General features: G+C 46.0%; 1 protein-coding gene across 1 annotated transcript in view; it reads left to right on the top strand.

The window, feature by feature from the left end:
* The window catches only part of LOC141253217 (uncharacterized), a 243,018-nt gene that overhangs the window by 169,720 nt on the left and 60,542 nt on the right, over positions 1-12,756 (top strand). Inside the window, exon 8 of the mRNA XM_073670911.1 lies at positions 2,218-2,387. Coding sequence (XP_073527012.1) covers positions 2,218-2,387 — 170 coding nt within the window. The remainder of the gene's footprint in view (positions 1-2,217; positions 2,388-12,756) is intronic.

The following is a 12,756-nucleotide window of genomic DNA, read 5'->3' as shown; positions in this document are numbered from 1 at the left end:
CAGGCCGGAAGTGGCCTGCGTCTTGCTGGAGATCCCGGCGGAGCAGCGGAGTGTACAGCCCCTCTGCTCCTGTCCCGGGTGGCACACACAGCTATTGTACTTGCGTCTATATTAAGAAGAACATGGATTTCTCAGTAATAAAACATTGGATCGCAGATATCAATGTATCATTTTATTCAGCTTCCTATGACCTATATCCTCATATAGTCAGCTTAGAAGGGTTGATCCTAATGATTTATTCCCTTTACAAACCTTATGTATGTTAATGTATGTTTTGCATTAAAGCAGTACTGCAGTTTTGTGCTGCACGACTATAACAATGTACTGTATTAATACGCCCTAACAAAGCTCCATTATTCCTTATCGATTATGCAGGGGTCCATAATAGATGTTTACAGTAATTCTAGTACTACCCCCCCTTTCATAATACAGTTCCAGATTCGGTTTCATTAGGTTGAATCCATATAGATCTTATCTGTACACTGTGTTACTCCTATTGTAGAATTCAGAACAAATACTCCATTAACACCTTAGGCAAACAAGCCATGTGCAGAACTTTGAGGGATCAAAGCACAACGTCACTATCACTGATCAACTGCTTTCTAAAAAAAATATGTTTGCCACATGCAGTCCTAGTGCTAGAATTCATGGTGCTAGTTACTCAGGTAGATAAGCTCACAATGTTTAGGCCGGTTGCATAGGGACAGTGCAGTCAGCAGTAACAAACTACTAATATTTCTCCCTTAAATGAGAGGAGGACAAAAGAACAAAGTGTCATAGGACAAGTAGTGTGCAATCAATCTGCAGTGCATGGGACATCTCCAGCTAGCACCCATGTAACACTTCCTTAGAAAGCAGACCTAAGAAACCTAAGATTTACAAAAATAATTAAGAATATAAACGAATAGATAAATATTTAAATTTGAGAGTCCTCAGTGGTTGATACCTTTTAATGGCTAACTGAAAAGATGGTAATAAATTGCAAGCTTTCGAAATTACTCAAGTCTCTTCATCAGGCACAGTATAACACAAAATCTGAAGAGTCACATATTTATACACAGCAAGACACAGAAATAATGCAATAGATGAGACAAGTGACGTAAAGCAGAACTATTACTATGGGAGAGGGATAAACAGCTGTGGCTGTAAATATTGGAGTAGTTCATAGATAAGGAGTGTGAAAGATTTATTATCCTGTGACTAAAGTCTGGTTCGGGGCTGTGATGACCCCACAGGTCTGAGGAGCACATTTCTTAGTTGATGTAGAATGACATAAATCCATGCGACACATTCATTCCTGCTTTGAAGGTATCAAAGGTCGTCATGATTTTTTTATTCCCTATATCTCTGAGATTTGAAATTACCTTTTAATACCAGTAGTTTCATGTCCGTGATGCTGTGATCAGGGATACAAAAATGTTTTGCCACAGGTATATCTATTCTTTTTTCTTTTATTGTGAGGCGATGAGAATTCAGCTTTGTTCTAAATTTTTGCCCTGTCTCCCCTACATAAACCTGTATCCCTTTCACTACATAAACTCATGACGACCTTTCATACCTTCAGAGCAGGAATGAATGTGTTGCATGGATTTTTGTCATTCTACATCTACATCAACTAAGGAATGTGCTCTTCAGACCTATGAGGGCATCACAGTCCCGGACCAGACTTTAATCACAGGATAATAAAACTTTCACACTCCTTATCTATGAACTATTCCAATATTTATGGCCACAACTTTTTAACCCTCTCCCATAGTAATAGTTCTGCCTTACGTCACTTGTCTCATCTATTATTTCTGTGTCTTGCTGTATATAAATATGTGACTCTTCAAATTTTGTGTTATACTGTGCCTAATGAAGAGACCTGAGTAGTTTCCAAAGCTTTCAATTTGTTACCATCTTTTCAGTTAGCCATTAAAAGGTATAAACCACTGAGGACTCTTGAATATAAACGAAAAATAAAAAAAAACCCATAAATAATACCTTATTCTCAATAAGTTTTCCAAAAATGACAACAGATTCATTTACCATTTGAAAGTCTTGGAAATCTCAGTGACAACCCCTGAGGAGCTCTAAAAGCAGTCAATACCTGCAGGAACATTGCAAAGGAAAAAGTAAGACAGCAGAATCTAAAGTTCTTTTACGCTCAGTCTGAAAATTATACTTCCACAGAAATTGTATTTCTAATAATTGTCATTCTGATTGTTTTTCTTTTAGGGAAAGTAGTAAAGGTATCAAATTGCCATTCCTTAAAGGATTCCTGTCTGGTCAGTATAGGACTTCATCACCCAGAGTCAATATCTCTATATCGCTGTCATGATGACTCACAGAATATCACAAACGAAGGTTTTAAACAGTTTTTTCAGCACTGCAAAGATTCTCTCAAGGTAAATTGGGGCATTTTCAATAATATACTGTATTCCATTCTGCCATTAATTCATTGTACTTTATTTTGCAGTTTAACTTTTTGAAGTTTTAGCTCTTTAACCCTCCTAGGTATTGAGAGTAAGTAACTTTTCTGTAAGAGAGTATAGATAAAGGATAATACATTTTAATTGGTAGAACTAGTTATTTAATAAAATTGGTTGTTAATCCCTGAATTTTTAAAAAGAATGCCCAAAAACCTAAAAAAAAATGAATAAAGTTTACTCACACTTCAAATTCACCCTTGCTCCTCCTCAAGTGCCGCATACGTGCTTCCTCTTCTGGATTCAGGGGTGTAAGATTGCTGCACATCCACTAGCCACAGATGTAACCAGCACTTTACAGATGTGCCATGTTTAATGGGTGCAGTAGTCACATTCCTGACCGAACAGAAAAGGTAGCACAAACCATGGAGACCCAGGCAGGGTTAAAGAGAGTCTTTAAGGAGAGTATACTTTATAGTTTTTTCTATTTTTCAGCATTCAGGTGTTTTTTTTTTACTTTTGGGTTAACAAATCGTCAAATATTATATACACAAGGCTTAAGTAGGTAAGGAAACCCAGTACCACTTTAAACTGCTTCCTTCTGTCTATTGTTTTGCATGCAGGGAACTGAGCTAATAAACCTTAAAGAGGTTATCCACCTCTTTTATATTAAAGGGGTTGTTCACCTCTTTTATATTAAAGGGGTTGTCTGGTCTTAAGCTACAAGTCTGCAGTCACTCTTTATAACTGCAGACTTGTGAATCCTCACATTGCGTGCACCGTGGGCTGTGAGGATTCTCCGGAGTCAGCGCTGGGAGCAGACGGTCATGCAACTGTTTCTGGACCTGCTCAATACACTTGGAATGTGGCCGGAGTATGTATATCACATACTTGCGTTCACATGACCATCTGTGCCTGGCGCTGGCACCAGAAAATCCTCACAGCGTGCATACTTGAGAATCCTCACAAGTGACTGCAGACATAGGTCATCGATATAAGATTGGTGGGAGTATAATAACCCCACCGATCAGCAGTCATCACCTCCAGAAGTGGCCGGATGTAAATTGTACGGAGAAGAACAACACAGTTCTGTACACTTTAGTGGCTGCTCCCTGGCTCTTCAGATCTGCTCCTATCCTCTTTAATAGGAACTAAGCTGCTATACCCAGCAGCAGGCATTAAACATAGTATGGACCTGTGCTGTTCCTCTCTGCATACTCTTTTTATATTTGACCGCTTCCGGAGCAGAAGACAGCTGATATGTGGTGGTGCTGGGTGTCAGACCTCCACCCTTCTTGTATTGATGACCTATACTGTGCATAAGTCAACAATATAAAAGTAGTGGACAGCCCTTCGAGTTCAAGAACCCTATCGAGTTCAAGACCAGGCCATTTACCCCATTTCCTAACCAGGCACATTTCAGTTTAGTTTTTTTTTTCTTACATGTTGTTTAAAAAGTTGTAAAATTGTGTCTCGTTCAGAGATTCAAATTATTTTTGCTTTTTTTTTTCATGATACATGGTGCCTAACTTTTATTTTCGTACTTTCTTTGTTTATTTTTTTGCTAATATCAGCCCATATCAGTGAGAAAATGAAGGAAACACGTGTCTGTTTTTGATATTTTTTTTATAACCACTAAGGACCTCTAAAATAAATGAGCTGCTTACAGCGACAGAAAAGGCAGAGAGGGTAATAAACCCTCTCTGCCTTCTCTAAGGAGAATTCTGTTGTGTCTGACAGATGGCTTCCCATCCTCACAGCTGCACAATCTTGTTCAGCTGATACACTAAGCTATGACATTTTAGAGTGTCGGTGCAGAGTATAATGCAGACCTCCCAGATGTTTGTCATCTATGGGCAGTCCAGAAGTAGTTAAAGCTCACAGTCACTGGTTTACTGTTAGAAAAACATAAAGGGGGAGGTCTATGCTGAGCTATTGGAAAGCAAGTGGCCCTTATACTGTTTTTGTGCTAAGTTGCTCGTGTCTGCACTAAATATGGCAAAAGCCTCCTTCATCAGGAGCCATATATGAAATATCTAATTCGGTTATGTTTATACTTTCATTGAATTTTTTATATATACGGCTTTGCATTAAATACCTTAAAAATCTGCTTCATCTCAAATCTATCGGACTGGAAAACTTTAGGTATGTTCTGAAAAGTTTGGCAAAGTGTCCACCTGGAAGGGGCTCTGGCACCTGCGCTTGTTTACTCCTACTGTCAGCAGTGTACGGTCAGGATGTTAAGTGCAGAACAGACGTCACCAATGTGCAGAACCAGACTGTCAGGGAATGTTTCTGGCGCAGCATATTAATTGTGGCCTCACCCATGACATATCCAGTGAAGTCTGAAGAGCTTTCACGTGTTTATTTACAAAAGAAAACCACATCCTGGAACCATAGCTGGCAGGCAAGAGTGCGAGATTATGTAGCTAGCATTGAGGAGCAGGAGACGTCACCATTCACTCGCTGAAATCGATGAGATTTCCCTTAAATAACTGCACTCAGCTCTTGTTACTTGCTGCCGCATTTTCTAGAATTTCTTTGTTCTTAGGTTTTCCGTCATAAAACCTTGCCTTATGTTAGCTGAGAAAACGGAAAAGGCCGTATACTCTACACCTCATTAATATCCCATAGAGGATAACATGGATAAGGTTCCTGTATACATGTGCACTCCCTATTACACCTCTGCTGAGAACTGATCTTCATAAAAGCAGCAAGAATCAATTATCTGTATATGCAGTATGTTTATATCAGCCAATTAATTTGATATATAAAGGATATTAATTCCCATAAACCAAAAAAAAAAAACAGAAATAGAGGAACTGTCTATATTACAGTATTGGGACACATCTCTTAACCCCTTAGACATCTGACGTTTCACTTTACGCAGTAATAACTCTGGAATTCTTTATGATATCCCAGTGATTTTGAGGTTGTTTTTTCGCGACCCATTATACTTTAAGATAATGGTAAATTTAGGTTGACATGTTTTTCATTTATTTATAAAAAACCATCAGAAATTTGACACAAATTTCTATAAATTAGCAATTTTCAAACTTTGAATGATTATCGCCTTTAATCCAGATAGTTATACCACACAAAAACATTAATAAAGAACATTTCCCACATGTCTGCTTTACATCATCACCAATGTTATTTTACCTTGTTAGGATGTTAAAAGGTTTAAAAATATAGCAGCAATTTTTCATTTTTTTTTCTTAGAAACCTTTTTTTTTTGGGGGACCTATTCAGTTTTGAAGTGACTTTGGGGGACCTATATATTGGAAAACTCTAAAAAGTGATACAATTTTAAAAACTGCACAATTCAATATATTGAAAACTGTTGTCAGTAAGTTTGTTAACCTTTCAGGTGCTTTTCAGGAATTAATGAATTAATGCAAAGTGGCATGACAGGAATGAAAAATGTAATTTTTACTTCCTAAATGTTACTAACTTCTGAACAGGTCACTATATCTGGCAGAACCTAACTAAGGCCTTTAGTTGGCCGTTGGCCATGAGCTGCCAAGGCAAACGTCAGGACCACACAATCATGATCTCAGGGTGCCGATGGGGTTAAAGAGATAGCCCCCTCCCTCACCCCCCCACACTCTGTTAACCATCTAGATGATGTAGTCACTATTGACTGCAGCATCTAAGAGGTTAAATGGCCATAGTCTGTGCCAACCCTGATCGTAACTGATGCAGCAGGGTGTCAGCTATAGTGTACAGCTGACAGCTGCTGCATGTTCGCCCATCGGGGGATGCTCTTCACTTATAACTCAGGTCAGTTTTAAGTCATATTGGTGATCACTAAGGGGTTAATCCTTGAAATCGGGTTTCCCACTCAGTCCCATTACTACAGGTGTATAAAATCCAGCCTGTCCCTAATTTGTTTGCCTGTATTAGCATTTGTGAAAGAATTGCTCATTCTAAAGAGCTCCCTGAATTCAATCCTTGTTCTGTAATTGGATGTCATCATTGTAACAAGTCAGTTTATGACATTTGTTACTTTCCAAATGTATAAGATTGGTATTATTGAAAAGTGTAAACATTTAAGAATCACAGAAACTCAGCCACGAAGTTAAGATACAGAGCAGTGTCGCCCAGTGCTGAGGATCATGGTGCATAAAAGTCACCAACTCTCTGCTGACTGAATAACTGGACAGATCCAAACCTCCTCTGGCATTACCATCAGCAGAAAAACTCCATTAGGAGCTTCATAACATGGGTTTCCATGCCTGAGCAGTTGCATACAAGTCTTATGACGCGCCCCTGGGCCTGTGTCGCGCTGCGTTGCGCACGCGGGAGCTTACCCGGAGCCGGATCTGTTGAGGGTTGTAGTCTCGTGGCGGTGATCCGGTCCGTGCCCAGGGAGTCAGACTAAGTGGCGCTGTTTTAGCGGTAGATGTTGGACGACTACGCCACCCGTTGAGTGCAGCCAGGGAGCTGCTGCTGCAGGGCAGACCGCTGAGGCCGGTGGTAGGATTGTGCAGCGTGATAGTATAACCCCCAACGGGAGGGGTATGGCCTCAGGGCAGCCGACGTGGATGATGGGGGTAGCAGGAACCACTCGGAGACGGTACTGTGTAGTTCAGGGTCTTTACTGGTGACAAAGATAGACCCTCCCGGAGTACTGGCTAGCGATTGGGGCCTGGTCAGTCCTTGAGCAGATGGGATCTCCCCTAGTCAGGCGGAGTGGTAGGCCTCCCAAACTAACGATACTCTTCTGGCTACCTTGCTAGAGGCGGGTATAAGTAGCCCACGTCCCTGAGTGTACCGTGTGGTGCTCACCCGTATGGCCGGTGACTCGGGGCCTTCGGGTTTCTGGGCCAGAGGACCTGCAATCCCCTGCCGGTCGGTTTCTGCTGCTGGATAGGAGTTAGTCCCCACAGCCTCGGACTCCGGGTCCGGTGATAACTTCTCAGTCAGGGCGAGCTCTGCAGTTGCCAGCCCCTGACTCCTTGTAACACTGCTCCCACAGAGCTCCTGTTGTTTCTTCCTATATTTGCTTCTTTTCTCTGCTTCTTCTCTACTCACTCAGCCTGCCTCAGCCCTAGGTTTATATAGGGGAAGTTCTTCCCCTCCCAGGACTGGGCAGGAGGTGTGGCATGCATACGATCCCTGACCAAGAGACCTCCCACCTGCTCTCAGACATAACATTGCTGTTACTGTGAAAAACCAGACCCCTGGGGTGCCACATTCCCCCCTAGTGAAATTTAGAACTCCGGGACTAAACATATTTTAGAAAAACATAACAAGATATAACAATAACAATAAAGAAACACATAAAGGTGGTCACGGCATGTCCGTAACCGGGTGCAGTCTTTGAAGAAAGCAAGGTGTCCATTTCACCAAAACAGGGAGACGTAACCAGGTAGGGGTCTGTCCTGCCCCGAGTCCTTAACAGTCTTTAGTCCGTCCTGGGTTACGCTCCAACTATGTACAAAGGATTCCCGGTAAATCCACCAAGGACTCCTAAAAATAACTAGAAACACATAATTATACACAAGCAACAATAAACAGGTAACCACAAATAAAACAATTTATACACTTCAAATCCTCCAACGTGCGGGTAACTGGCCCCTAGTGGCCCTAGTGGACCTACGGAGCTGACTGTCTGGCCCTGAACTACAGGGTGTAGGAGCTGTTAAGGGTAAACTGGGCAGCGGTCTACGGGCCCTTTGGCTCACTAGGGATATGGCAGGCTCACTGCAAGCAGAGGGTTGATCCTCCTGGTCTGCTGGTGTGGGGTCTTCTGCCTCCTGGACCGGCTGTTCTTCCAGCTCTACCTGTTGCTCCATAGGTGCTTGGGATGCTGGTTGGAGGAAGGTGAGTACGGGTACCACAACTGCACCATTGACTTGAGTCCAAGACCGAGGGAAGTCTCCGAGCACAGTATTAACCATGTCTTCCCTTTCCTCTACGGGTCGAGGGTCTTCTTGTTCCTCTTCAGGGTTCCGTAGCTGTTCGGGACACTTCTTCAGGTGATCCCGGGATACAATGGTTGTGGTTTCCCCTCCGTCTTTACTGATGGTACAGACCTTTGGGTTGTCGTGGCTTGAGGGCAGTACGGTGTACGGGTCCTTCTCCCACTGGTCGTCCAACTTGTGGAGTCGTCTTTTTCTCTTCAAGACCTGCTCTCCGGGTACCAGGGGAACAGCGGGAGCATACTGGTTGTAAGTTTTCTCTTGTCTTTCCCTAGCCTGACAGAGACTTCGCTCCACGCTCTCCTGTAGTCTCCGGTACTGCTGCTGCCTCTCTGTGTCCCAGTCTGCTTCTGGTGAAGTGTCCTCAGGTGTCAGGACTCCCATTTCCAGGTCAACAGGTAACTTACCAGGTCTCGCCCTCATTAGGTAAGCCGGGGTACAGTTGGTGGAACCTACCGGGATGTGGTTGTATAGGTCCACCAGATCGGGCAGCTTCTCAGGCCACAGACTGCGTTCTTCCAGGGGCAACGTTTTCAGAAGATCCATTACCACCTGGTTCATTTTCTCACAAAGTCCATTAGTTTGCGGATGATAGGGTGTCGTCCTTATCTTCCGGCAGCCATACAGAGTGCAGAATTCTTGGAAGACCTCCACTTCAAAGGCAGGTCCCTGGTCTGTCAACACTTGGTCCGGGTACCCGTGTGGACGGCAGAAATGCTGCTGGAAGGCTCTCGCTGCTGTTCGAGCTGTTAAGTCCTTGATGGGGACGACAACCAAGAACCGGGAGTAGTGATCCACGATGGTTAGTGCGTAGACGTAGCCACTTCTGCTTGGGGTCAGTTTTACATGATCCAAGGCTACCAGTTCCAACGGCTGCCGGGTGACGATGGACTGCAGGGGAGTCTTCTGGCTGGCACGGTCCTTCCTTCTTAGGTTGCACGGGCCACAGTCTCTGCACCACCTCTCGATGGTTCCCCTCATGCCTACCCAGTGGAACCACTCGCGCAGCAGGAACTCCAGCTTCTTCCATCCGAAGTGTCCAGCCCCGTCGTGGTATGCCTCCATCACCATGGCTGCGTCTCTTCGTGGCACCACTACTTGCCAGATTAGTTAATGCGTCCGGGAGTTAACCATTCTGCGGCACAACTTCCCCTTATAAAGGAACAGTCGACTCTTCTCAGCCCACAGTTGCTTGACTTCCTCCGGAGCGTCTGGGTCAAGGCGAGCCTCTGGCCGAGTCAGCATCTCCTTCACCTGTCGGACGGCAGGGTCACTGTCTTGCGTTTCCTCCCAGTTGTAGTGAGGCAAGGGGTTAAACGTAGCGGCTTGCTTACTCCTTACCCGGTGGGAATACTGGATAGTCCCATGCCGGTGGAACGCAGGGAGTTCGACTTCTTCCAGTCCCTCTGGATCTTCTCCTACGTCCGGTAGGTTTGGCATCCTGGACAGGGCGTCCGCGTTGGTATTGGAGCGTCCTGCCCGGTATTTGATTGTGAACTCGTAGTTGGACAGACGGGCCATCCATCTCTGCTCTAGGGCACCGAGTCTTGCTGTGTCCAGGTGTGTCAACGGGTTGTTATCCGTGTACACGACGAACCGGGAAGAAGCGAGGTAGTGCTTAAAGCGTTCGGTGACTGCCCACACCACTGCCAGGAACTCTAGCTTAAATGAGCTGTAATTCTCAGGGTTTCTCTCGGTGGGTCGCAGTTTTCGGCTGGCGTAAGCGATTACTCGTTCTTTCCCCTGCTGGATCTGGGACAGCACGGCTCCTAGCCCGATGTTACTTGCGTCGGTGTAGAGGATAAAGGGCTGGCTGTAATCCGGGTACGCCAGGATTTCATCCCCCGTGAGGGCCATCTTCAGCTGGCGGAAGGACTCCTCTTCCAACTTCTCCCATCTGAAGGGCGGCTTCTGATTCTTGGCCTTCCGGGACTGGCCTATCAGGAGGTCCTGCATAGGAGCTGCCTTTTTGGTGAAACCGGGGATGAACCTGCGGTAGTAGCCTACCAACCCGAGGAACTGCCGCACTTCCTTTACACTGGAGGGACTTGGCCATTCCTTAATTGCGGTGATCTTATCAGGGTCGGGAGCCACTCCGTCAGCGCTCCCCACGTGTCCCAGGTACTGCACCTTTGGTTTCAGGAGGTGACACTTGGAGGGTTTCACCTTTAGGCCGTAGCTTGCCAGAGCTTCGAACACTTCCGCCAGGTGTTTCAGGTGGTCCTCATAAGTCTTAGAATATACGATGACATCGTCCAGGTACAACAGGACCGTCTCGAAGTTTCTATGGCCCAGACAGCACTCCATTAATCGTTGGAAGGTTCCTGGTGCGTTGCAGAGTCCGAACGGCATGCAGGTAAACTCGCTAAGTCCCATCGGGGTGGTGAATGCGGTCTTCTCCCGGTCCGCCTCTGCTACAGGAACCTGCCAGTACCCACTAGTGAGATCCAAGGTAGAGAAGAAGTTAGCAGATCTTAAAGCAGCCAAAGACTCCTCTATCCTTGGTAAGGGGTACGCATCCTTGTGTGTGATACGGTTGATTTTCCGGTAATCTACACACATCCTCATGGTGTTGTCTTTCTTTTTGACTAAGACTAGTGGAGCTGCCCAGGGGCTACAGCTATCCCTGATCACCCCAGCCTCCTTCATGTCTCTAAGCATCCCCTTGGCGTGTTGGTAGTGTGCAGGGGGTACGGGTCGATACCTCTCTTTTATGGGAGGATGGTCTCCCGTGGGGATGTGGTGTTCTACCCCCTTGACTCGCCCGAAGTCTAACGGGTGTTTACTAAACACTCTCTCGTACTCTTGAACCACCCGATAGACTCCCTGTTTCTGATGTGAGGGAGTGGAGTCAGTACCCAAATGTAGTTGCTGACACCAGTCCTCCATTGTTTTCTTAGAGCCGTTACCTTCCTCCGGGTGAGATGGAGGCAAGGGTTCCACAGATTGTATAGCATTTTGGTTAATGATATATAATTTGGCTAGCGTGGCATACCGGGGCAGGTACACTTCCCTCTTCCCGATATTGATTATGCGAACGGGCACCCTCCCATGGCGTACATTAACCACCCCCCGTGCTGTCAAGATGGTGGGCCTACTGTCTGAGTAAACTGGTTCTACCATTGCCTGGTAATCTCTACCTCTCAGACCAATAGCTGCCCGGCACCAAATCATCATTTCACTTTTTGGGGGCATGGCAATAGGGAAAGGGTCACACATTCTCACGCTACCAATCTCACCGCCGGAGAGTTCCACCTGTTGCCGTCGCATCAGTGCCCGGATCTCTTTTTGGAGCACTCGCTGCTCGCCGGAGCTGGCGTTCTTGGCAACCTGCTGTAAAAGGAAAATCACCTCTGCAAGACAATTTTCAATTACATTAGTTCCTAGAGTTATCTTTGGGTGACTCTCGTGTTTGTCAATGTCTACAATGATCAGTCCCTGTGCTGCCAGTTCAACTCTACCAATTTTAATGGTCACCTCTTTAAATCCGATCTGTGGCACGGGCTGACCATTGCTGGCGATGATACTCAAGTCGTCGTCAGGGTAGCGGGTAATATCCGAGTCATTCCAGTACTGCTTGCAGAGCACGTACGGGATGGTGGTGACCTGTGACCCGGTGTCCAGTAGGGCACTCATAGGAATGCCATCCAGTACCACAGGCAAGACTGGACGTCCTCCCACATATTTGTCGCGCCAGTTTGATGGGCCTGATGATCTTATTCCTAGGGGTTGGCCCTCTACCCTAGGTTGTGCCAGTTTAAAGGACAGTACCTTGCCATATGTCCGGGTTGATTACAGCGGCAGCAGATGGGTCGTCCGTCCTCGTTGTATCGGTCGCTGGGTCTTCCTCTGGCCGGTGGGGTCCTCCTTGGTCGACGCCACGGGATGTCCTCCGGTCCGGATGCCAGCTGGATCTTCCCTGGAGTGGAAACCTGTAAAGACTGCACAGTTCGGGTTAGCGCAGCAACGCTTTTAGCTAGCTCTTGGACCTGATGGTGCAGGTCTGGAGCTGAGTCATTGTTCAAAGCCTGCGCATCAGCTCCCACAGGCCCTGCCGACAAGGGCGCCGCCTCCTGTTGGTAGGTGGTAGTGGGGCGTCTGTGGGTCACAACGCCACCTGGTGCCGGTTCTCGGAGCACCCGGATGGCTCTGTCCTTGAACTGTGCAAATCCCAGATGAGGGTCCTGTAAGGCCATTGCCCGCAACTGGGTTCGGTGGGCATTGCAATATAAACCCTCTATAAATTGTTCAGTTAACAGCCTGTCCTCGTCTCCCACGCCGTCAGGGTCGGTCTGCTTAATGGCTCTCAGGGCCTCTTGTAGGTTCAGGGCATAGTCCCTTATACTCTCATGTGCCCGCTGTTTGCACCCGTAGAATCTAAGCTTGATCTCGGCTGAGGTGCGGGTATCAAAGGTGTCCCT

The sequence above is a fragment of the Phyllobates terribilis genome, unplaced genomic scaffold (assembly GCF_046119375.1).
Source record: "Phyllobates terribilis strain yellow unplaced genomic scaffold, ASM4611937v1 Scaffold_1__5_contigs__length_1240528914, whole genome shotgun sequence".
In the NCBI taxonomy this organism is placed as follows: domain Eukaryota; kingdom Metazoa; phylum Chordata; class Amphibia; order Anura; family Dendrobatidae; genus Phyllobates; species Phyllobates terribilis.
The sequence above is the reverse complement of the archived record's forward strand: the minus strand, read 5'-3'. Positions and strand labels throughout refer to the sequence as shown.